The 26,786-nt window shown below is 36.5% G+C and overlaps 1 protein-coding gene across 2 annotated transcripts in view; it reads left to right on the forward strand.

Annotated features, from left to right (window-relative positions):
- Hmgcll1 (3-hydroxymethyl-3-methylglutaryl-CoA lyase like 1) overlaps positions 1-26,786 on the forward strand; it is a 228,034-nt gene that overhangs the window by 104,962 nt on the left and 96,286 nt on the right. Inside the window, exons 4-7 of one of the 2 annotated variants that reach the window (XM_008846121.1) lie at positions 11,232-11,327; positions 13,207-13,355; positions 22,456-22,519; positions 24,781-24,969. In XM_008846121.1, coding sequence (XP_008844343.1) covers positions 11,232-11,327; positions 13,207-13,355; positions 22,456-22,519; positions 24,781-24,969 — 498 coding nt within the window. The remainder of the gene's footprint in view (positions 1-11,231; positions 11,328-13,206; positions 13,356-22,455; positions 22,520-24,780; positions 24,970-26,786) is intronic. The other variant, XM_008846122.1, reaches the window with a different exon arrangement.

The raw sequence follows: 26,786 nt of genomic DNA on the forward strand, positions 1-26,786 counted from the left end.
GTGGAACTTTTGGTATCTTTTAGGTATACTATCATATCATCTGCAAAAAGTGATAGTTTGACCTCTTCTTTTCCATTTAGTACACTTTTAATTTCCTTCTTCCTTCTCATTGCTCTAGCAAGAGTTTCCAGGACTCTATTGAAAAGGAGTAGAGATAGTGGACATCCTTATCTGGTTATTGATTTTAATGGGAATGCTTCCAGTTTTTCTCCATTTAGAATGATGTTGGCTGTGGGTTTGTTGTATACTGCTTTAATTATGTTGAGCTGTATTCCCTCCAGTCCAATTTCCTTTAGTACTTTTATCATGAATGCATGCTGAATTTTGTTCAAAAGCCATCTCTGCATCTTTTGAGATGATGATGTGGTTTTTGTCTTTTATATGTATGATTGAGGATGTTTATTGACTTGTGTATATTCAAGCATTCCTGCATCTCTGGAATAAAGCCTTCTTGATCATGACGAATGATCTTTTTGATGTACATCTGTATGTGGATTGAAAATATTTTGTTGAGAATTTTTGTGTCTATGTTCATTAAGTATATTGGTCTGTAGTTTTGTTTTTGGTTGTGTCTTTACCTTGTTTGGGTGTTAGAGTGAGGCTGGCTTCATCGAATGGGTTTGGGAGTTCTCCCTCTGTTTCTGTCATTCTAAGTAATTTAAGTCGTATTGGTCAGAGGTCTTCTTTAAATGTCTTGTAGAATTCTGCTGTAAATCCATCTGTGCCTGGGCTTTTTTCAGTTGGGGGGCTTTGTATTACTGTATTGGTTTCCTTATATGTTATGGGTCTGTTTAAACTGTTAATCTCTTCTTGGCTTAACCTTGTTGGCTCCCATGATTTTAGATATCCATCCATTTCTTTTAGGTTTTCAAACTTAGTTGCATATAGGTTTTTCAAATATTCCCTAATAATGGTCTGGATCTTTTGGGTGTCTGTTGTAATGTTTCCCCTTTCATCTCTGATTTTGTTGATTTGAATTTGTTTTTTCTTTCTTTTGGTTAACTGGGCTAAAGGTCTGTCTATCTTGTTAAGCTTTTGAAAGAACCATCTCTTAGATTCATTGATTCTTTGTATTGTTTTCTTTGTTTCTATTTCATTTATTTCTGCCTCAATTTTTGTTATTTCTTCTCTTCTGCTGGGTTTCGATTTAATTTGTTCTTGCCTTTCCAGTGTCTTGAATTGCAATGGTAAGTCATTTATTTGTGTTCTTTCTGATATTTTTTATGTAGGTACTTAGAGCTATAAACTTCCCTCTTAGGACTACTTTTAAAGTGTCCCAGAGGTGACCTTGTGTTTATTGTCCTTTTTGATGAATTCCAAGAATATTTTTCTTTCTTTCTTAATTTCTTCTTTGACCCACTCAGCATTCAGGAGTGTGTTGTTTAATCTCCATGGATTTGTGTAGTTACTAAGGTTTCTTCCAGTGTTGATTTTGAGCTTTTTTGCATTGTGGCCTGATGGAATGCATGGAATTATTTCAGCATTTTTTTTTTTTTTTTTTTTTTTTTTGCCATAGGATGTGGTTAATTTGTTAGAATGTTCCATGGAGTGCTGATTAGAAAGTATATTCCTTGGTGCTTGGGTGAAATATTCAGAAGGTATCTCTTTGGCCCATTTGTTGTATGGTATCATTTAGTTCAGATGTCTTTCTGTTAATTTTTTGTCCAGTTGACTTGTCTAATGGAGACAGTGGGGTACTGAAGTCCCCTACTATTACTGAAATGGGATTAGTCTGTGTTTTAAAGTCCTGTATTGTTGTTTTTATGAATTTGGGTGCACCACAGTTTGGTGCATATATGTTCAGGATTGTAATATCTTCTTGGTTAATTGTTCCTTTGATCAGAATGAAATGACCCTCTTTATCTGTTCTGATTAATTTTATTTTGAAGTTTTTTGCCAGATATGAGAATTGCAACCCCTGCTTGTTTCTTAATGATGCTATTTACTTGAAATATTCTTTTCCATTCTTTTACCTTAACGTAGTTCCTGTCCTTGAAGATGAGATAGGTTTCTTGTAGACAGCAAAAAGATAGATTTTGTTTCTTAATCCATTCAACTGGCCTGTGTCTTTTGATTGTATTTAGTCTATTGATATTTAAAGTTGTTATTGGAAGATGTGTATTGGTTGCCATCGTTTTGCTCACTATTCACATTCTTTGTCTAATTTTGTGTTTCCACAATTATACCTTTATTAAATTTCTTTCATTGCTCCTGGGGTATAGTTGTTCCTTTCTCCATTCTTTGTATTGCTTCAAATATTCTTTGAAGGACTGGTTTGGGGAACATGTATTCGTTCAGACTATGTGATGGAAGAGTTTTCTTCCCCCCTTAACTAAAATAGACATTTTTGCTGGGTAAAGTATTCTTGGGGGGGGCAGTGGTCAAGAGTACTCACTGCTCTTGGAGCAGACCCAAGTTCAATTCCCAGCACCCACATGGTGGCTAAAAACTGTCCTTAACTCCAGTTCCAAGGGAATCTGATGCCTTCTTCTGACCTCCAAGGCATTGCACAACACAAGTGCACTCACATACATGCAGGCAATACACTCATATACATAAAATAAATTTTTAAAAGTATTCTGGGCTGGCATCTATGGTCATTCAGAACTGGCAATATCGTGTTCTAGGCTCTTCTGGGTTTCATAGTTTGTATTGATAAGTTATCTGTAATTCTGATGGGCTTTCCTTTGGATGTCACTTGGTGTTTTTCTTTTGCTGCTTTCAGTATTCTCTCTTTGTTCTGTACATTTGGTTTTCTTACTATAATATGCCATGGGGAGTTTCTTTTCTGGTACTATTTTGTGTTCTATGTCCTTTTTCTATTTTTATGATGATGTCTTTCCTTAATTTTAGGAAATTCTCCTCTACAATCCTGATTAAGATCTGATCAATACCATTAACCTGAAATTCTCCTTCCTCTATGCCTATGATATATAGATTTTGTCTTTTCATGGTGTTCCATATCTCCTGCATATTCCATGCCTGTGTTTTTTGTTTTTTTAATTTTTATAGTCTTTGCTTGAGTGGTCTAATTCTTCAACTTTATCCTCTAGTGTTGATATTCTGTTTTCCATTTCACTCACTCTAGCGATGAGGCTTTCTCTTGTTGTTTCAAGTTTACTTATTGAGTTTTTCATTTCCTTCTTCATTTCAGCCTAAGTTTTCTTCAATGTTTCTATCTCTTTTTTGAATTCATTCAAAAGTTTATCCCTATTTTCTTCTAGTTCTTTGATTTTTTTGTGAGTTCTTTAAATTCATTTAATTCCTTGATCGTGTTTATGACTATTCTTTTAAATTCAGCGTCCTGGGTTATCTCTAGGGGGTTCTCCTTGTAGAATTCTTCTATAGGACTGGTGGAGTTTGATGGAAACATGCTGTTTTGATTTTCCATATTATTATTTTTTCATTGTGATTTTGGCATGTGAATTTCTTTTGTTGTTTATGATTCTGGTATGAGAATCAGCTCTTCTTGGGGCTGGAGAGATGGCTCAGTGGTTAAGAACACTGTCTGCTCTTGCAGAGGACCTGTGTTTGATTCCCAGCACCCACATGGTGGTTATGAACCATCCTTAACTCCAGTTCCAGGGAATCCAAAGCCCTCTTCTGATCTCCATGGCATCGTACAACACGGGTGTACTCACATATATGCAGGCAATACACTCATACACATAAAATAAAAATAAATAAAATAATTTTTAAGAAAGAAAATCGACTCTTGTTGAGGTTTGCTTCTGTTTGTAATATTGGTGTGCATTACTTGTTTTCTTATTAAGTTTGTAGAGCTGGTTGATCTAAGATTCAGGTCTTCTCAGATTTTATTTTGGAGGGAGCTGATGGCTTCAGATCAGCTACTCAGGAGTTCCTACAGAATCCCAAGCCAGCCTCCAGTCAGCTACACTCAGGCTTTCTTTTAAAGTTTGGACTCTTACTAGGGGCTACTCAGAGCACAATTTGGGAAGCTCCCTAAGGGGAGGCCAATTTGGCACTCTTGGGCAGTCTGCTGACTTTTCAGGCCCTATACTAGGTGTATGCCAGATCAGATGCTCTCAGGCTGTCTGGTGAGTTCTCAGAATCTAAGCCAGATGGGGGCTAGAACAGCCACCCTCAGGCTGTTTGCTAAAGTCTGAACCTAACCTTGCCCTAGGGCAGAGGTCTGTCCTGTTGCCATGGGAGGGGACTCAAGTAATCCCAGTTAGTGGGTTAGGTACAGCAGGATTTGGGGGAGGTCACCACCATGTGGAGGCCAGATCAAGGCACTCTTCAGGCAGTCTGTTGAGTTCTTAGTGTCAGATGAATGCCAGAAGAGCCACTCTCCTAATAAATATTTTTTAAGTGTTCAGCCTCATTGGCCATCAGGTAACAGTAAATTGAACTACTTTGAGAGTCCATCTCCAAGAAAATAAATGAGAACAAATGCTGTTGAAGATGTGGAGAAAGGGAAAACCCTTATTCATTACCAGTGGCTGTGTAACCTGTCACTATGTTAATCAGTGGGAATTTTCTAAGAAAGCTAAAAATAGACCTGCCATATGACCAAGCTGTATTACTCCTGAGCATATACTCAAAAGACTCTATGCCATACAAACAAGGTACCTACACATTCATGTTCATTATGATCCCATTAACAATAAATCAGAAATGGAACCAACCTAAGCAGGCTATCATGTGGTGAATGATTAATAAATATGTAGCACATTTAAAAATGGAATTCTAGTCATCACTATGAAAAATGAAATTATGAAACCTGCTGTGAAAAAATAAATGGATGGAATTGGAAAACATTATACAGAGTGAAGTGACCCTGACCCAGAAAGACAAAACTCCTCTTTTATATATAATTCTAAGGCTCTGATTTTGAAATAGATATGTTTATGTTTCAGGGAGTGTCTATGAAGATCATGTAGCAAGGAAAGAGCCATAAAAAATGAGGGGTGGTCTAGCATGCTTTAATACTGAACTACTTGGCAAGATATGACAACTGGTACAATAGTGGTATGAATGTTTAGGGGATAACCAATTGTTTGCTGATTGGATTTAAGGTCTGCTCCTTGGGAAAAATATACTCTAGAAGTTGAGAATAACATGGAGAATTTTTTCTGATGTTTAGCTAAATGCACATATAGTTAAATTGTCTTCTAAATATTTATTTTCATACGCTTAGAGTATCTCTTAGCCTTGATCAGAAAACTGTCTTTTTGGTAATGAGCACCTGTTAAAATGGAGATCCATAGCTGATGAAAGTTCTGAGAATAAGTGAGTGCTGAGTGCTTGGCTCCAGAAGGGATGTCTATATCACTCACTCTGTGGTTAAAGAATATTGAGGAAAAGGGACTGGGAAGTCTATGGGAACCAAAAGGGAGGGCACTGTCTTGTGGATACCACATAGCCATTGTAATCATAAATACACAGCAGCTGTGACTGCCTGCACAAGGCCCCAGAAAGAAAGAAATGAAAGAGAGAAAGAAAGAAAGAAAGAAAGAAAGAAAGAGAGGGGGAGAGGGAGGGAGGGAGGGAGAGAGGGAGGATAGGAAAAGAAAGGAAACAGAAAAGAAATATAAATAATGGAAGAAGGGTAGGGAAGGGATTGGAGAGGAGAGACATGGTAGTAGGAGGGGCCAGCTGGGAAGAATAAAGGGGTGTCAGTGAGCAGGGATGACAGAGGCTAGTGGGAGGCAGTACACTGTACACAATTATGATGTTATCAAAATTCTTAAAACTGATTTCTCAAACCTTTCCATATATGATGTTTAGAAGAATTTTCATACATTAGCAAATTCTACACATTTAAAATTTGTTTCTTTTCAACTATTTGCTTATTTCTGGTGCCAAATACTGTGGTCATTATAAACACATACTCAGCTCAACTATAGAGTGCCCATTTTAAGGTAAGGTAAAATAGAATGTTTAATATATTCTGATCCGTATTTCATATATATAGTGTAAGAGAATATTTGTACCAATTCTTTTGAAGGTTAGAAGAAATTTTGGAATTGTAAAATCTGTGTTGTATTCACAGCATAAGAACACAGCATAGGAATATAGAGAAATAAATGTCATGCTAATTCTTCTTTGTATCCCTTAAAGACCCTTATAGGAGAATCTCTCTCTCTGTCTATCTCTCTCTTTCTCACTCTCTCTCTCTCCCTCCCTCTCTCTCCCCTTCTCCCTTCCCCTAATTTCATGCTCCCGTCATTACCTATCATTTTTGGAAAGGTCTCCTGAGTCTAATCTGTGTATCCTAAATGCTCTTGGGTGTGGTTCCATCTTTCAGATTCTGATCAACCTAACAGGTGTCACACAGTAAGGAAAACTGATTCTCAAGCTTCTAGCTTCTGTCAATTACCAGTAGATCCTTAGCTAAGGCTGTGCTTCATGTTCACTTTGCCCATCCATACCAGATCTTTGTCTGACTTGAATTTCTACAGTTCTTATACATGTTGCCATAACTGCTGTGGATTCATATGTGCAACTAACCTGTATGAGAATTCCAGTGCCAGGAATGGATTCCCTGTTTTGGAGGTGACCCTCAAACAATACTGGCTATTGCCATTGCACTTGCTTATAACCAGAGTTTGACAGTAAGGTGTTATTGTTGAAGACATTACATACCTAGTTCACAAAACGAATGAGAGATCTAGCTGGTCTTACCTTGAAGCTTCGTTTCTGCTGGCTACTTTTCACAGCAGTAGAAAGTGTTATGCATGTTACTGGCAGAGAAAGGTAATCATCAACCTTACCCAGATGTGAACCCTGACAGCTACAACTTATATTTCATCTCACTACACAATAAAATTCTCTCATTTTCCGAATAGCACAAAGATGTATTGGATCATTGCTGTGATGTCCACAAACCGCATCAAACATTGTCCTTTCATAAAGTTTGTTATCATCCTGATGACCAATCTTTTACTCAGTTTAAAAAGTACATGAAGTTTTGAGTATCATAAACATTTGTGAGAAACTTTCATTTAAATAGCTTAAATGTTTAAGTTTATGACTATTAAGCCCTTTCCATGAACAGTAAAATAAAGAGTATGATGTATTATAAAATAGACATATATGAATAATTTTGCCCTATGAAAAGTTTGGAATACTTTCAAATTCTATCAATAGTTTTCCTCTCTTAAAAAAATATGCTCCTGAGTTATTTAAATTTGACCTCATTAATGTATATCATAGATACATGACATTGTTATTAATAACTTGAGTTTCAAAGAAAAATATTTTCTTATCTAAGTTCTTGGAATTTCTGATCACATGTTATGGTATTATTTTGTGTTTGGGGTACTTGTATTTTGATGAAATAAATATACATTTATTGTACAGAAACAAACACACATGCATGTGCCTTGTGTGTCCTCCCTTTTTACCCTGAGCATTACATTACTGCAACTGCTTAATTCTCCTACACACTAATGCTAGATATATAAGAAATGTAGATATGCAAATATTGAATATCCAAATGAATTTTAAATTTTTATTTTAAAGTCCAACAATATTTCTAAATATGTTAGTTTTTGAATTCCCATAATGTAAAGGCAATCGCTTATTTACAAAACAATGAATCTTCCAATACAGTTTTGAGTTCTTATGAAAAACCTCTGTCCTTGTTTATTACTTGTTATTCATGTGCATTATTTGATATCATAGGTATTATCTTGGAGAATTAAGAGTATTTAAATAGTTTCCCAGGTAAAATGTTGAAAGCCTAATAGTTTCAGAAACATTATAGCTCTCAGATTAATAGGGTGACTAAATAATACATGCAATTTATCATATTATGAGTCAATTGCAATTAACAATCCTTCTAATTACAGCCTGTGATTCCATGCATGTCTTTAAATTCTTACAAAGAATTGCACAAATCTTGAGATTATGTGAATCCATGCCCAGATGCAGATGCATTGTGGGCTGTTTTGTTGGCAAGGCATAAAGAGGCATGGCCATGTCCACATCTCCAGAAGACAAAACAGCACTGCCAATCCAATCATGATGCCCCAGGCAAACCTTAAAGATATGTTGAATTAAGCCAGATTCCTGTAATACAAAGGAATAGTTCCATTGTTTAAATAACAGTTAAACAGTAGTGCTTAAAAGATATGATCAGGATTGAACTGTATCATAAATTCTCCAAGATTAAAAAAAAAGCAAGACTTTATACCTTTAATTGCAACCAGCTTTATCCTATTTATTATAATAAAACCATATCTTACCAGAATATCTTGATGATGTTTTCTTAGTAGTATTTTCTAGCCAGGCTCATTATATGTGACTATTTTTATTAATGAAAAAGAACTGCTTTTCTTTGGATTTCACTTGTGTTTTTATCACAACTTCATTAATATATTATTAGTGAAGGACTGTAACATCATCACTGTTTGCTTATATATGAGTAAATCCTCAAATTCCAGCTTTCTTTTGGGTTTTGAAGCTTACAGTATGTTAGATATTTATTTCTATATATTTATTTCTATATCATATCCTGAGTGATAATCATTTTTCCTGAAGATGAAACTTCACACAAAGTCAACTTGAACCATAAGTCAGATATATCAACCCAAATATTGATTGATCATGATCTTCACATTTGACACATTGAAAGGGAATCTCAGTCCTTCCTTCTGTGGCCATTTCCCTAATTCCTTTTGGTGATTCTATCACTAAAGTGCAATCATGTCTTTGCAATGAGTGATCTTGTGTAAAATGGCACACAATTGTAGTGTAAGTGAATACTACTCCTGTCCCTGCTGCTTCTAAAGGTAGTAGACTCAAATATCAAAGGTTTGTATTTTTAGACCAAAGTTTCTTTAACCATGGATCCTGAACCCTTGTGGGACTGTGGAGCTGAATGTGGAGACTGGGGAAAAAATTGGCAAGAGCAAAAGGTTCCTGAACACACAAAGACCAAAAATTACTTAAAAATCAAACACGTAAGAAATGTGAGGTGTCTCTGGTAACGCCTGACTGTGAGGCATTCCACAACTTCAGTGCAGTCTTGGTTCCGAACACATGCCATGCCCACTTTGCCTTGTATGTACTGTCTCACCACAGGATGCAAAGGACAAGGGCCTGAAGCAGCTCCATTCACACTCATGGCCACTGTGTGCTATGAGTTGTACTGTTTCTACTGTGCACTCAAAGGTTTCTGTTCTTATAGAAATATAATTATTGAAAGCAATAATTCATAATATTTCCCTACCATCAGTCCTCAGCATATATCAAATTATTATGTATTTGAATTTTATTGTGTTAGAATAAAAATTTCTGTGTTAAAAGGGACTCAAAAAAAAAAAAAAAGGGGGACTTAGGAGATAGTTCAGAAGGTAAAATGCATATGGTGCACATGTGAGGACCTGAGCTTAAATCCCAGCATGGGCATGGTGAAATGTTCCTAATGTTCCTATAATCCCAGTGCTTGAGAGGCAGAAACAGAAGGATCACAGGCCTTGATGGCCAGCTAGTCTTGCCCAATCAGTGAAAGATCCTTTATCAAAAAATAAGGTGGATTGATTGCTTCACCCTAAATCAGTAGCTTTTCTATATACTAATAATCAGCAATTGGAGAAAGAGTACATGGAAGCCCTTCCATTCACAAAAGCCTCAAAAAAAAAAAAGATCTAGGAATAAACTTGAACAAAGATATTAAAGATCTGTACAATGAAAAATTTAAAACTTTGAAAAAAGAGATTGAGGAAGATACCTGGAGATGGAAGTGGAGATGGAAGGACCTCCTATGCTCATGGATTAGTAGAATTAACATTGTGAAAATGACCATCCTACCAAAAACAATATATAGACTCAACGCAATCTCAATAAAAATTCCCATGACATTATTTACAAAATTAGAACCAAAGCACAAAAAGAAAAAATCCCCAAATTCATATGAAATCACAAAAGGTCCCAAATAGCCAAAACAATCCTGAGCACAAACAGCAATGCTGGGGGATTACCACACACAAACCATTGGCACAGCCCTTGATTGCCTCCCAGAACCTGAAGATAAATCCCTACTGCTGAGACAGGACACACTTCAGAACAGGGAGTGCCCTCCACTCCATTTCTTTGTGAGAAGACTGGTCTGGGTTGGTGTTCTCCTAGCTCATCTGGCGTGCTTTCATGGTTTATGTACTAATCGTTATACACGCTTTTTGTACCACAATTCATTATGTACTTTCAGTTTCATATACTCTTTATTTAGCTATTGACACAGAAAGTCTATTATGTAACATCACAGATGTCTTTCTCAATCTACGTCAGCTCACACATAGTCCTCTTCTAGCCCAGGAGAAGCACAGGAAAGGACATCATCTGCAGTGAATGTAGCAAAAGCACCATAGTTTAATGATATGATTCTCATAATGCATCAATGGTCCTTTTTCTAGATAAACTGATTATTAGTTTATTATACTAAGGACATTGGTTTATTGACTCTGTGGACTTACTACTTTAATTCAAATCTAATTTTTAGTAGATTCAGAAAATGCATCCTTAACTGTGGTTAAACTTTTGTGACAAGCACTGTGTTTACTGTATTCAGTTCTTCACTCATGGAAACTGAGAAAAATTTTATGATCGCACTGTATAAAGTATTGTAATTATTACTAACTGGAACATCTACACTAACATAACATACTGTGATCCCAGCATTGTTAAATGATTTAAATAAAGTCATACAATTCATATTTTCCTAAACATTATAAAATTTCATCCTCTACGCCATGTGTGATGGCACACGCCTTTAATCCCAGCACTTGTGTGTCAGAGACAGGCAGATCTCTGTCAGTTCAAGGCCTGCCTGGTCTACATAGTGAGTTCCAGGCCAGCTGGGGCTGCAGGGAGACCCTGACTCAAAAAGACCAAAAAAAAAAAAAAAAAAACCATCCTCTAAAAATTATTTTATTATAATAAATACATAGTGTTTCCCTACTCTCATGAGTGTTTGGTCATTGAACTATGAAATAATTGGAAGAGAATAAATATTGTTCACAAGAGAACAGGAGAAATACAGATTCTCTTTAGTCACTCATTCGATCAGATCTTGTTACATAAATTAAATTAGTCACTGTGCATTTATGATACTGAGAACTACTTTTCTTTAGCCACATTGGAATAGCTTAATTTCAAACTGTATACAATATGTTTTCATATGTAGTCATAACTTGCTTGGAAAGCTAATAATATATTTGACAGACTACTCAGCTCTGTCCTTATGTATAACGTATGTATTTAAGATGGCTGATCACACTGAAGTGATGAGAGGCATCCAGCAACATCCAGGAGTTCGATACCCTGTCCTCACACCTAATCTTCAGGGTTTCCACGATGCTGTAAGTGTGCTGCTGCTTTTCATGAAACTGGCATGCCTCTTTTTGTTTTGTAGTCTACAAGGTTAAAATGCTGTCATATGTAGTCCATTAATCTTCACATATAACTAGTCTGCTCATAAACCAACAGGAACCTGTAGCAATCCCATGGCACGGCTGGAACGTAAAGTGCTCCCATACAGTTCTTCCAGGGCAGCCGTTCAAGAATCAAACAACAAAAATACAATTCTCTATTTGGAATAACATTTTTAAAATGTATTTTGTGCTTCCTCCTTAAATGGATAACATAGGGCACATCTTAAACATTTCCTGATGCAATTATTATAATCATCAACATTACTGAAATAAATATTTTTTCAACATTTTGGGACCAGCTTTAAGATTCTGTGGATTCCTCCCCCACACTGAAATGAGTCATTATCCTGTGTATACAAACATATCCATAAACACATAAAAATAAATGTATTTAACATTTATTTACATAATTCAAATTATATTCACTCAAAATATTAAATTTCACTGGCATTTAGCTGAGCTAATAAGACCAGTAGACCAATCAGAGTAAATACTGTAGTAATCTAATGATTTTTCTCCATCCCTCTTATTTTTTATTTCTTGTGGTTCTGTATGATTTAGGTATTTAAATTATTTAATTAAGAACCATGTTACTTTAAAGTAAAAACTTACTGTATTATGTTTACATGAGTTTGTTGCAAAGGTTTTACAATAGATATTTATTGTGTCAATGAATATTCCTAACTTTTCTGAGACTTTATTGCACAAAGTTGAGGCTTTAGGATTCTAATCTGTATATTGCCTGTGTAGGTTTTGTTTGAATCATTTATCTTTGATTTGATATAATTTTATTAAATTATAAAGGACAAGGCATTGGGCATGGTTGACTGGCACATACGTTTTTGTCCCAGCACTCAGGAGGCAGGGGAAGGAGAGTCTCTGAGGCCAGGCTGGTTTGGGTTACACAGGGAGTTCTAGTTCAGCTGGGACTACAGTGAGATCTTGACTCAAAAAAACAAACAATAAAGAAAAAGGTGTCTAATGAAATAAAATTTTTATTTTAGAGATCCAAATTCACTTTGGGGCAGAGGAATGAAAACCAATGTTTTCTAAATGTGGGAGGAATTATGTCATTTTTCTCAATGTATTAATAGACAATCAGAGATGAAGCCCGGTGAAACCTAAGCAGACTAGAAGTGATAGTTTAACTAAAGGTCTGACACCTGGGTGTCTGAGAGGTCTGACTTGAAAACTCATCACTTCAGAAGTTCAAGGGGAGGAGATAAACATGAAAAAGGGGCCTAGGGGGAAGCTGATTCAATCATGATTTTGGAATTAAAGACTGTCAATGTGATTTGAGCCATAGGCTCACAGACCTTTAGTGCTCAGGACACAAAACAATAGAAGCTAATTTAGAACTAAGAGGACATTTGGGGGCAAAATCTAAATGACCGATTTGGAAAACTTTATGTTGGATTATAGAAAAAAGAAACAGAAATAATTTATTATGCTCTCTCAATAAATGGTTTGAAAATAATGTTCTTCATAAAAACATATGTTTTAACTGGGTACAAGTATTTTCCATAATTAGAATTAAAGTGTTACTGAGTTTAACCTGTTGAAAGACAAAATTAACTGGATCATCACCACTGTGTTTCATGGCCTCATAGTCTTAAGAATGTTGTAGTTTATGGAATCTTCCTTTTACTAGAAAATATTTTTTCCGTTTCTAAAGGGTATATACAGCAAAATGAGAGAAATCTTGTTATATATTTTAGAGTAGTCATTACAGAGCAAGCAACGTTCTGCTAGCATTTATAACTCTTTTAAAGTTGTTAGCTTGAGTTCTCTAAATTGTATTTTTCAGGTTGCTGCTGGAGCCACTGAAATATCAGTTTTTGGTGCTGCTTCTGAATCTTTTACCAAGAAGAATATCAACTGTTCCATTGAAGAGAGTCTGGGAAGGTTTGAAGAGGTCATTAAGTCTGCAAGGCACATGAATATTCCAGTACGAGGGTACTTATGAAACCTAATTCTATTTCATTAGCATCTCATTAGCATCATCTTTCTTTCAAATAATATATTCTCTACCATTTATTAAAGTATTATACAGCATAATATTAATACTTTATTTAATCAGTGCAATCACTATGCACTTGTATCTCATTAATGTCATTAATAATTACTACTGTGTATCTAGCCTGTGGACTACGCAATCTAATTAAGATCAGAGGAACTAGCATGGAAGTATCACTTTAACACTCAGCTATCCAAATGTCTCAAATTCACATGTAATGTAATGTAAATTAGATCTGTTTTTGTAAGTGCCGGCTGTGAATAAAAGTCCCCAGATAAAAACCTTCAGTCTTCAAAGTGGACTTTCTCTGGCAAGGCTGATCCACTGATTAGAATTTTAATGAGTGGAGAGTTTGGAATGTTGCAGGTCCAGAGCCTAATTATCATTTATCTTGGGCCATCTTTAGCTCCCTAAACAGCCACTCCTTGCCCATCTCTGTTTCTGATCTAACATCCTGTGACTAACAGATAAAAAACTTTTAGAATGTATTATCCTATTATCCAGATCTCACTGTTAGATTTTGGACAACAAAAGGAAAGATAGAAGAGTAGGAGACAAGACACCAAAGCCAGACCTGCAACAGGCAAGGACTCTATCTTCCTTTATTCAAAGAAGATACAGTGAGAGGTAGAGGCTGTCCACAGGAACCAAGCATCTACAACTAGACAAAGAAACGGAGGGGCCAGTTATACCAGGGTTGTGAGACACAACTACTCTTAGTGGGGAGTTGGGTTAGTGCTGGGGCTTGATGTCCTTGGAGTGATTGAGGGTCTCCTTCTCAAGATTATTTCCCCAGAAACTGGCAGGAGTGTTATCTAAGGCCCTAGAGGAGACAGGTGGGCTCCACAAACACTTTCTCTCAGGCTTGGGAGTGACCAACTGATAAGGGGTGAGCAGAGCCAGGCTTGAGCAAGGCCAGGCTGCCAATTAACGGAAGCCGGCCAGTTAGACACTTTAAACGATTTATGGCTTTCCCTAATGAGGCTTGTGGCTCTTCTGCAATTCACACATTCTATCACTCACCAATCTAAGACTGTCATCAGATAGCATCTGAGACCTATAGTAGAATGAACCCCCCTTTGCTGTGACCCATCTACTGAATGTATCCACCAATGTATTTTAAAAGTGTCTTGATTTATGACTTTTCTTGTCTCTGTTACTATAAAAATGTAAGGTAACTGTTACCACACTGGAACATGGAATTTGGGGTAACCTGAATCTGTGTTCCTGGGCCATGGTCTCTCATATTTGGCTCCGGAATAAACTCCTTTCCCCTTTGAGGTGAGAGTCAGACAAGGCTTACCTAAGATACTGGTCCTTTTCTCCTCATGTAGCTTTTTCTGGTAGAAAGGCATTGCTCATGCCTTCTGCCTTTTCCTTCAGGAAAGCGTAATGTTAATTTCTCCTTTTCTTCTTCATGACTTTCCCACTAAGCATGCTTTCCTTAAGGCTTTGGGCTGCCCCTCGCACCTTGTATTTCTTCACTTTTTATCTAAAGCTTCCTTCTCCCAGCCATGTGGGAGTCAGCCAGTCTGACCTCCCTCACAGGCGCTAAACCTGTATGGCTCCATGGCTTCTTACCTTCTTCCCACCATTCACCTCCTCAAGGCAGCTGCCAAGATTATCAGCTCCCCTGCCCTGAGGACTTTTCTTTAAGATTCTAATAAAATTTTAAAAGTTTCTGTTTGGGTCCATTCTTAAATTCTTTTATGACTGATACTAAGAACCCTGTAGGGGACCCACTTTCTCCCCATTTCAGAACTATTACCTCTCATTCCAGGGGACCATGTTAAAATAAAGTCCACAGAGAGAAAAACTGTCCTAAGATCCACAAGCCCCACTTTCTCTCTCAGGAGTTTAGAAGTATACTTAAAAATGGTGGCTTGAGTAGAAAGATCATGTAATTTCTATTCTAGTTTACTGTCTTAAGACTCCTGCAATGAAGTTATATGCAGACCATTAGAAGACAGTGAAGCAGACAGTGGAGATGGAAATGTGAGGCTCTCAGTAATGATTGAATATAAGGAAAAAGAGGAAAAAAAAATCCTCCTTTCTTTTGATAGCTTTTAAGACCAGCAGTTGCAGCATGGGTTGCAACCTTACCCACACATGGAAAGACATACTATCCATTTTTTGTCAGCAAAGAAAGATAATAGCTTATTTTCTAATAGCTATATAAATATTCAAATACAACTGCACTAGCGCAGGTGACTCCATCTTGACCCCTGCTTCCATTTTTTTTTTCAGGCAAGTCAGACCTAAGGTTTAACTTAGTTCCAAGGACCCCCTTCTTTCCGCTCAGAAGCCTGGTTCTGGGTAATGGCTAACCACAGATAGCAGTGTCTCCACCCAGGGGCCTTTCCCTGTTTACTTAGAAGAGGCCGAGTTTTTTTCTGACTCTTTAACAATGAAATGTAACCTCCACCCCCTAAACACCGTCTGTCTTGTGACTGTCATGGGGTGATTAACTATTGTTTGTTTCCCTGAGTGTGCATGCTTATTACTAGGCCCTGAGGGAAGTGGAATCTCTTCCCTTGCAGCCTTACATTCCAGAAGAAGGAAGCAGCAAGGTTTTTACCTTTGAAAACTTCCTCCCCTGTTTAGAAAGTTACCACAGGTTACATGCTGGCCCTGGGATAGTACACTGAGGTCACTACGATTATTTGGAATAAAAATTTGTCTAATTCCAATTTGGTTGAATTTGAGTGGCTTTCCTGGTGGTCCGGAACTCCATTACATGACAAACACACAATTCAGAAATAGATGCAGCTGTAGCTTGTAATTCCTTTAGTTGAGGTGAGCAGAGTCATAATGGCAGGAATGATCCAGTGATTAATAACAGAATTAGAAAGAGAATTTCAGTAATAGAACACTAGCTTAGCACATAAAAAAGCCCTGGATTTGTTCCCCACCAATGCGAATTAAAAAAAAAAAAAAGAAAGAATGTAAAAGAGAAGTCTGTCCTTGAGAAGGGATATTCCAATGATTGGAGTTTAGTCCAAATTGTATGGCAGAGTAGACAGACTATACTGTACTACACGGTGGACTACGTCATTAATGTTCTCATTTTCAAGCATTTTTATCTTCCCACAATAACTCTCTAACATGACTTTTTTAATATATTGCATGATTTTTGTGATTGGAATTGGTATTTTTCATGTGAAGAACTTGCTAAAAATTGTGAAGCCAAGTTAATATATGTAATATATGCCATGTGCACTAAAAAATTATTCATTTTAAGGCCAAGTATATAAAAACAATTAAAAGGGAAAGACTATAAACATTCAAATTCAAGTATAACTAAGTTGTGTTGTCTCTATTAACTTTAAAAGAAAGGGGAAAAAGAAAACCTTATATTTCAAAATGTGAAGTGTGTTTAGAGGAAAAGAATTCTTATTGCAGAGTTGAAGAAACATAGAACTGTAGAAGTATTTGCTTTGCAGATGGTAACTGTTCTAACCTTTGTTTACGATGTTAAATAGATGAGCTAATAAAAATCTGAGATGCTCTTTAAACTCACTGCATAAAAATTTTGCCTCTTCATTAAGGAAAAAATTGTCAGATTTAAAAACAGTGAGCATTTTATAAAGACTTACTGAGAACATCTAAATTTTTATGGAAATGGTGATGGTTATATGGCCTATCTAACAGTTTTCATTAATGTCGTGAAGGTTATTGTACAATTGCTTCCCCTCAAACACACATACATCATGCAGATATGTAGATATTTTAATACATGTTCAGAATAACAAATAATATCTGAAACACTGTAAATGATGCCATACCAAATTAATTATGTAAAATGCAGTCAGCTAACCACTGAAGCATAAACACATATTTAGATATAAATGAAAAGTTCATTTTGTAGTTAATTTTTATTTATATATTTTTAAAAATATATTATTCTTATTTTATATGTTTGATTGTATTGCAGCATATGTGTAAGTACACTCATGTTCTGCAGTGCCTTCAAAGGCCAGAAGAGGGAGTCAGATGCCCCAGAACTGGAGTTACAGATGGTTGTTAGCTGTCATGTGGGTGCTGGGAATTGAATCCAGGTCCTGTGTAAGAGCTGTCAGTACTCTTAACTGCTGAGACATCTCTCCAATCCCTTGTACTTGATTTTTAATGTCATTAATATCACATGCTTTAAAAAATATATTATTTATTATTATTTATACAAATTGATGCAGGTCAAGGAGTAAGAAAAATAAAATCTTGTTATTAATGTAATTGCTTTATATCATGTTTAGCAGTGTTATTTATTTAAAGAATTATCTGTTGCTGGTCATACACATTTTAAATTGAAGTAGTATTCTAATGTATCATATAAAGCTTTTAGAATGTACTGCTTTTTGTTTAAAGTCAATACCATTTTTTTCCTTAATGAAGTCATAAGAATTGTATGTTCTTTTTTTGTGACAGTTTACAATGAAAAAGAAATGTAAGAAGCTGGAGAGATTGCTCAGTGGTTAAGAGCACTTGTTGCTCTTGTAGAGAAGCCCAGTTTGGCTCTCAGAACCCACATGGCAGCTAACAACCATCCATGACTCCAGATCCAGAGGATCCAATGTCCTCTTATGGCTTCTATGGGCATTGCATGACACAGGTGCACTTACATATGTGCAGATAAAATAGGCATGCACATAAAATAAAAATAAATAACATTTTTTAAAAAAGAAACAACACTAAAGTATGAATATTAACAATTTTAAGTACTTATAAATGTGTGTTATAAAATCAACATTCAGAAACTCTTCTCAAAATGTAAACCATGAACAATCTAATCTGCAAATGGCCAGGATGATGCGGACTGAAATCTTACCTCTGACATCTGAGTTGGGTAAAACTTGAGGTTTATTTCTGCCCTTTTCCCCCCTGGGAGCCAATATTTCTCTGTTATTTAGAAGGTTACAAAATTCAAGAATATTATCTGTTAGCAGAACCTGTTTTACTTCTCCTCAACTTTCTAGAAAATAAATATATGAAATATTGAGACTAAGAAATAAGGCAAACTAACAACTAAATAACTATACAAAATCATAGATTTCTTTTAGATGCAAAATTTTATTAGATACAACATTTTTAGATACAAAATTTTAATTTAGTTGTGCTTTGTTCTTACAATGTGACTAACACATAATTAATTAGGGGAGGGTAAGGCAGCAGATTTTCTCCAGCCCCAATAAATGTACTGTTCACTTTGCCTTTTTACTTTATTAACCATACCAACCAAAACTATGCCTAGTTTTGTTTCCAAAAGATCATAGATATTAGTGATCTATTTTTTTTTTTTTTTTTTTAGTAAAAGACACTCAAGAAATTCTTCAAGGGACTCAAGAAAGATGTCTCAGCAGTTAAAAGCACTGACTGCTCTTGCAGAAGACCTGGGTTCAGTTCCCAGCATCCACATGGTGGTTAACAACTATCCGTAACTCCACTTCCAGGGGATCAAACATCCTCTTCTGGCCTCCATGGGCATTTCACAACATGGGTGCATTTATATACATGTACCCAAAACACTTATACAAATAAATTAAAAATAAATGAATCAAAAAAAAATTCTAAGTTCTTCCAGTATACAATTATTTTTTAGTTGGTTGCTCATTTCTGTTGAGCTTGCAGCCTTTAAAAATGGCAACCTTCCCAGATGCTACAAAGGGCTGTGTTCCCCCTATTTTTACTTCATGAGATGATTTGTAGCTCAGCACATTTACTTAGAACTTGCAGCCTGCTTTCTGAGTTAGCCAACTTATCTATGTAATTTAGGTGCCACAGTTTTTGTGTTCTGTCTTTCTCCCTGTCTAGGGTCATATGATTGTGACCCTACCGTATGATAATGAGTCTCTGTAATCAGAGCTCTGTATTTAAATATACAATTGCTAGCAGGTTCTATTGCTTCCAACTGATGTATCAAATGCCTTCCTCTGGACAGTCTGCCTTTGAGAAACTCATATCATCTATCATCTATGTATGTATGTATGTATGTATGTATGTATGTATCTATCTATCTATCTATCTATCTATCATCTATCATCTATCTATCTAATCTCTCTATCATCTCTCTATCATTTATCTATCATCTATCTATCTATCTGTCACCTATTTATCATCTATCTTTATCTATCTATCTATCATCTATCATCCATCTATCATCTATTTAATCTATCATCTATCATTTATCTATCATCTATCTATCTATCATTAGCTATCTGCCATCTATCTGTCATCTATCTTTCATATATCTACTATCTATCATCTATCTATCTATCTATCTATTTATCTATCATGTATCATCTCTCATCTATCATCTATCATCTATCATCTATCTATCATCTATCTGTCATCCATCTATCATCTACTTAATCTATCATCTATCTATCATTCTTTGTCATCTGTCTAGCTATCATCTATCTTTCATCTATCTATCTATCTATCTATCTATCTATCTATCTATCTATCTATCAATCATCTATCTATCTATCTATCTATCCATCTATCTATCATCTATCTATCTATCATCTATTTATCATCATCATTTATCTATCATCTATCAATCATCTATCATCTTATCTATCTAGATAGATAGCACCATCTTACTAGTGGGCTTCTTACTGCCTACAGAATTTCCTCTTTAACTTCCATCATTAAACTGAGGCCTAGATTTTGACCAGTGAGAACAATTAAAATTATTATTCATCAAAATATGGCACATGAAACTAAAAATCAGCCATTTCCTAGCCTATTTTCCTTTATATATACTGTTTGATTAAAGGCTTATACTTTCCAGTAAGTTGATATAACTAAACATCAGTGTGAAACAGGAGATTGAAACTGGATGATGAGAAATTTGCATGTTATTCTGTGTTCATAAGACCAGAACAATTTGCACCCAACAGAAGTTATTGTACATACGCTGTGCTTGCACAGTCATTCTAAATAGCCTTCGCTTAGATTTTTTTGGTGGGGTAAGGGACAGGGGGAGGACAGGGTCTTGCCTTATAGTTCTGTCTGTCCTACTGCGCAGGCTGACCTCAAGCTTGTAATCATCCAAGTTCAGCCTCCTAAATGCTAAGATTATATCATGTACCACCATTCCTGGAGATTATAACACATACCACCATGCCTGGAGATGATAATACATATCACCACCATGCCTGCATTTTCACTTAGAGCTTTTGTGAAAAGAGATTGTCATGATTCTTATGGTCCTTCATTTGAAAACCCTTGCTTTAAGAGTGTTAAAAGTCCAGGTAAAGAAATGCAGTTGAGGACAATTGTATTAGGTTTGTGTGAGGTCAAAGAAGCAGGCACTCACAAGACTGATGATGAGCCTGTAAAAGTAAAACACAATGGAATGTGAAGACTTAGGGCACTGTAGACCTGGGAGTCAACTAGTAAAAAATGAATGGAGTGGAAATATCCATGTTGAGAGCTGAGTGTTAGCCACAAGCGCTAGTCATGACCAAGTAGTAAGATGCACGTGCCTAAGAGGTTTGTTTTGGTATATTTTTGAATTTATTGTTATTTACTGGCTTTATTTTTCACATTGGATACATTTAGAAGGATAATATACAATTTGTCACCTTGGATCTCATATTTAGTCACAGCCAGATGTTTTGGGTTTAAGATCAATGTACTTGTTTTGCACATTGCTGTAATCACTGTGGTTGTTTTGTAGTTACTGCTCTTTTACATCCTTAGGGACTTCTCCAGTGCCACGCCCAAAAGATAGTTTGTTATGTATCTTGGTTACATGTAAACAAATTATCTAACAAATATGAATCAGTATAGTAGCGGAAGAGTGAGGCAAGAATCCTGTCAAACATACTTGAGTCTGTCGCTTTTACCTCCTCTCTCCTTGATTATCTTTTGAATTGTGTGATGGGCTTATCAAACTGCTTGACTGTTTTATTCCTCAAACATAACTTTTATTCATGGTTTAAAACCTCTAAAATTACGTTACATTTTAGAGCCAATGAATGTGTACTAACCCACTTAATATGAATGACTTTTACTCCAAAGTCTGTTAGAAAGTTCATTATGTACTTTATAATGAATCACAACTTAGAATCAAGGCAAATGTGATTATATTTTCTCTTTTTTGCATCCACATGCCCTCTGACTACCACTTTCTGAACATTATATTTCTCTAAAACAAATTTGATTTTGTCAGTACCTTGTCTAATAATTTATAGGTTTGAATCTTCTCAAACTCCATCTCCTTTGTGCGAATTCAAAGACTCTTGCTATCTGGAATCCTTTATAACCTCAACCAAGAACTATATCTCCAGCCCGTGTCTCCACTGCTCCTCTGTACCCACGTGATTTGCTTCACCACTGGTCCTCAGCCACATGATGCAGAATTAATACTATGCTGTACATCCTCAGAGGATAGTTCAATAGAGTGGAATTGGTGTTAAGCTGAAAATAGCTAAAACAAGCTTTTTTTAAAACGTAATGATTGCAAATGAAAAGGGATCATTGTCTTTGGAGGAAAGATTTACTTTTTTAAATGAAAACAATTTGCTGAGGAAACTTATCTTTATTTAGAACTTTCTAAACCCCCTACACGCTTTTCTGTTAGGAATAGTTTAGATAAACCCATGAGAGAAAAGGATAAGCTCTGAGGTGGTGGATACTTAATGAGACTGCAGACTGTATCCAATGATATCCAAACATCCAAATTGACGTACATTTTTGACTGCCATTTCTGTATAATTCTAAAGACTTGGATATTGAAATATAGTATTATATAACTATTTAAATAAAAATATCCATTTCATTGGGTTTCCTACTTTGATTATATGTTGCTACAGATTCATGAGATGTTATTCACTGTCTATCATCAATAATATTATAAAATTATAGTTATTAGATACATTAATAAGATGAATTAGCTAAAATTACTCACAAACAATTTTTATTTATTTGAAGGATAAAGTAAGAGTGCAACTTAAATTTTCTTGATGCACTTTGTCAGTTCTTCTTTTATAAAATTGAAATTATTTGTTATATTTTTCTGTGCTTTAAACGTAGGTATGTGTCTTGTGCTCTGGGCTGCCCATATGAAGGAAGCATCACACCACAGAAAGTCACAGACGTAAGATACATCTCCAGTCTTTGTGGTTGCTCTAAAATGTGTATTATTTTTTTAAGTAGATACTTATCTGTACTATTTATTGAATTTCATATGGCAAAGACTGGGAAATTATCACTGAAGACATGTTTGGTTCCTTATTTAGTCATTTCATTCTTAATACAAACCTACATGTTGACTAGAACTTTCCAAAGATAAATGACAATTGAGTCTTATAAGTCGCATGCTCAAAGGTAGAAGGAGCAAAAGTTCTTTCTTCTTTGCATGGGCTGCAGCCTAGGGAGTGCGCCCCCACTTTCCATCACTCTGTCTGGCGTGCTTCGGCAGCTCCCTTGTGTCCTGAGTACCTCAGCTCTGCTACTGCAGGTTGAGCTGCAGCGTCTCCGCTTCTTTGTCATTTCTGTGACTGTGCCAAGCTGTTGCTGCGACAGAAACTGTATAGCAATAGGTTATAGTCGTTAAGAATCTGCTTATTAGATTTTTGAATTTGCTTGTTGTATTCTATTTCTTTAACATTAATTCATACTAATGAACACCAAATTCTCTACTTTGGGGATTATATCAGACTATTACAGAAACTGGTTTGTATATAAGGCATCTTAATGTGAACCTGTTGCTAAGGTTATGCATTTTCATAAATGTAGTCACATGACATTGAAACAGTAAAGATGACATTATTAGAAAATCCAAAACTAGGCAGGTTAAACTTTAAGTTCAACTAAAGTAGTTCCTCTTTTGTACATTCATTTAAATATCTGAAACTTACTGCAGATTTTTCAAATGAGAACTGTCTCATTATCTCTTATTTCAATAATGCCCTTGCTCACAGAGGCAAGGACATTATGAAATAATGGAGCTTAGATTCTGAAATCCTTCACTTACATTGGAAACAACCCAAGACTCTTCTCAATTTGCACAGACCACTGTATATTCTTTTATTAAAGAGCATTTCCAAAAGGGTCTAACTTTGGGCCTTACAAAACCTGTGTCCATTTCTGCCAAACACCACACTCTGTTTTTTCTTGCTGTTGCTGTGGTCCAGCTTGGAAGAACTGAGCACTCAATACCTGCCCCCAAATTATTGAGGTGCCAAAGAAGCCTCATGTAAGAGATAGATTTAAAGTATTAAAGCTTCAGGATCAGCAGGCATGTTCCAGAACTGTTTGTACCATTCTAATATATTTTGTGAAATCACACCATCCTTTCTGAAATGACTATTTGAAACTGTGATTACTTTTACAGACTCTAACCTTTCCTCATACTTTATATTCCTTGTTTTTGTTGTTGGTGTTTTGTTTTTCTGCTCATGACACTGTCTTGCAGTGACTTTCTCCTGCCCTGGAATGCTTTCTGCCTTTTCTACTTCAGTGACTTGGACCCCACTAACCTTTGCATGTGCTGTTCTTCAATGCTTCTCAAATCTTCTCCCTCAACCTCTTCAAGCTTATTTTATCTCAAGGCACTTATGCCTTCCTTTTGAAGAGCTCTAGGCCAATGATTTTTGCTTCATGATATAGGATCTTGTTTCTTTGTTTCCGAATTCTTATTTTAGCTTGATTTATGCATATTCCCATGCTATCGGGGAACATTTGTCCTCACCTGTCTCCAAACACCAGGACAGCATGAGTCTTACCAATTTTTGCTTTCTCGTTAATCTCAAAACCTAAGAAGTATCTAACACAACGCCTGGCATAAAACAGGCTCCAGGGAAGTACAGGTATAAAAAACAAGTTAATGAATGACACGTGCCACATTTTTACATGTGACTTTTATTTATTTCATTTCACAACATGTCATTAATGTTATGCTTATGATTATTATAAGTGCACCCATGTTGGGCAAAGCCCATGGAAGTCAGAAGAGAGAGTTGAATTCCCCTTGAACTGGAATCATGGATGGTTTTTAGCCATCGTGTAGGTGCTGGAAATTGAACTCGGGTCCCCCAGAAGAGCAATCGGTACTCTTAATTGCTGAATCATCTCTCCAGATCCCATATTCATAGACGAATAGATAGATACAAAGTCGATATGACTCTAAGACAAATTTGAATACTAGACAAAGTGAATGATAGCAATTTCATTAAACATTTTAATATAATGCTTAACATTTAATGCATAAAAACAAGTACTAGAAGACTGAAGTGTATATTTTCCATGGACAAACTTATTTTAGTTGTAGTTTTTAACTCTAGATGATGACTACTGAAGAGTCAGAGGATTCAACTTCCATTTCCATTTCTTTAATAGAACTTTACATTTCAACAGGTTTCTAAGAGATTGTATGGCATGGGCTGTTATGAGATCTCTTTGGGTGACACCACTGGAGTGGGCACTCCAGGGAGCATGAAGAGGATGTTGGAAAGTGTCATGAAGGAAATTCCACCAGGGGCTCTTGCTGTTCACTGCCACGACACTTATGGACAAGCCCTTGCCAATATCTTAACTGCTCTCCAGGTATCTTGTTTTCTCAGTGCATTATGTCTTAGCTGTGTATTGTTATTTGTAATCTAAGCATGTTAAGAGTTTTATTCAGATAATATAATACTAAATGTGAATATAATGCTAAAATAGTATGTATTATATAGTATGTGCTGAAATGTTACGGATATGATGTTTAAACATAGCAGGCATTGATGAAGTATTTATAAATGCTTCATGATTTTTAGGGAAATGCAGGTATATTATTACTATTAGTTTTATTTGGTGAAATCAGTGGTCTGTTATTATGGGTGTGTGGGTCTTGTGGAACGCCAGCTGCTGGCTGGCGCCTGTCTCTCCCGCTCCGCTGGAGTGGGTCCCGTGCGCCGCATTGCTGAGGCGCTCCGCGACTACTGGATGCTGGCGACTCTACTGATCGCTGCATTTCCAGGCAGGTTCCATCCCAATCTACCTGGCACTCCCTCTGGGTTCGAGATCCATCAGCTGCTGGGTCATGAGGGGAGGTGCGGGATGGCGAAAGCAGGGTCTCCATGAGTCGTGGCTTACGAAGAGACAGTTCTCTCTGGGAAGACTGGATCTAGGCAGTAAGACACAGAACTCAGCTCAGTCAGACTCAGTGGTACAGCTTCTTTATTCAGTGACTCAGCTCGGCTCCAGGTCTTAGTGATTCAGCTCCGATTAATTAGGGGAAACCAGGATATTTATACTGTGAGGGCTGTGGCAAAAGCCTTAATTGATAGGTGCTTTTAGGATGCCCCATTTACATGTGGTGGTGGGCTTCTGCCAGGCTGCCAGACATTGCCTGATTATCACACAGGAAAACCTGGCAGTTTCAGAGCCAGAGGCCATGTTTCTGTGACGGCTACTTCAAAGATGAGTCAGGAAGAGAGGCAGGAGGCTTAGGAAGGCGCCCTGCTGAGAAAAGGAGTCTCTGCATAAACGCCGAGCCCCTTGGGCTATCCGGACATGGAGAGACTTCGACTTAACAAAGCAGGGGTCCCCAACATCTCCCCCTCTTTGATTTAAAAATGGAGAAGTGCCATCACCAGCCCTAAGGGCCAACTCATCTGACTCGGGAGAATTCAAAGTCTGAAAGTTGACCATGACCTGTTTTGTAGTGATTTTAGCAAATGGCAGTAATTTGTCAGCAAGGAAATCTTAAAAACAGTGAGCAAGTATCAAAATGATATACAGTATTATCAGGGGGCAACAAGGGATAGGAGCTATGCAAACAAGGGATTGCTAAGCCAACCTAATTGTTTGGTGGGTTGAAATCATGAAAATGGATTATTACAGAGTTTTTTGAGAGTGTTAACATTGGTTTCAACAACATTTGATTCATTTACAAAGAAACAGCATCTCTCCCAATACCACACACGTCCCCCCATGTTCAGCAGTTATCAAGTCCAGTGCTCTTTTGTTTTGGAGCACAACCCTGGTGAGAGAGTTCATTTGTCATTGGAGATTCCAGGCTGTCAGTCGTGGATGCTATTGCCTGGTCTAGCTTGGCCAGGGAAGGTGCAAGTTTGATTCCTACCAGCAGGGGGAAGAAAATTTTTTTCTGCTGGCAGCTGTGTAGGAGGAAAGGGCTTCTTACACCTGGAATGTAATTATTACTGGTAGATTAACATAGTTTTGGGCTTCTCCTTTGCACCATATGAAGAGAGGAGGGGCGATGCATGCTGTACTGGAGAGAGTAGTTAGTGAGGCATTTGTAATGAGTAGGCTTACTCGCTGAAAATGCAAATTAAATAATTAGCTAGTTTGAATCAGTAGATATTCACTAGATGAGAGTCAGTGAAATCTTTTTCTGTTAAAAAAGGCAGTTAAAC

The sequence above is a fragment of the Nannospalax galili genome, unplaced genomic scaffold (genome assembly GCF_000622305.1).
Source record: "Nannospalax galili isolate Female #2095 unplaced genomic scaffold, S.galili_v1.0 scaffold522, whole genome shotgun sequence".
Lineage (NCBI taxonomy): Eukaryota > Metazoa > Chordata > Mammalia > Rodentia > Spalacidae > Nannospalax > Nannospalax galili.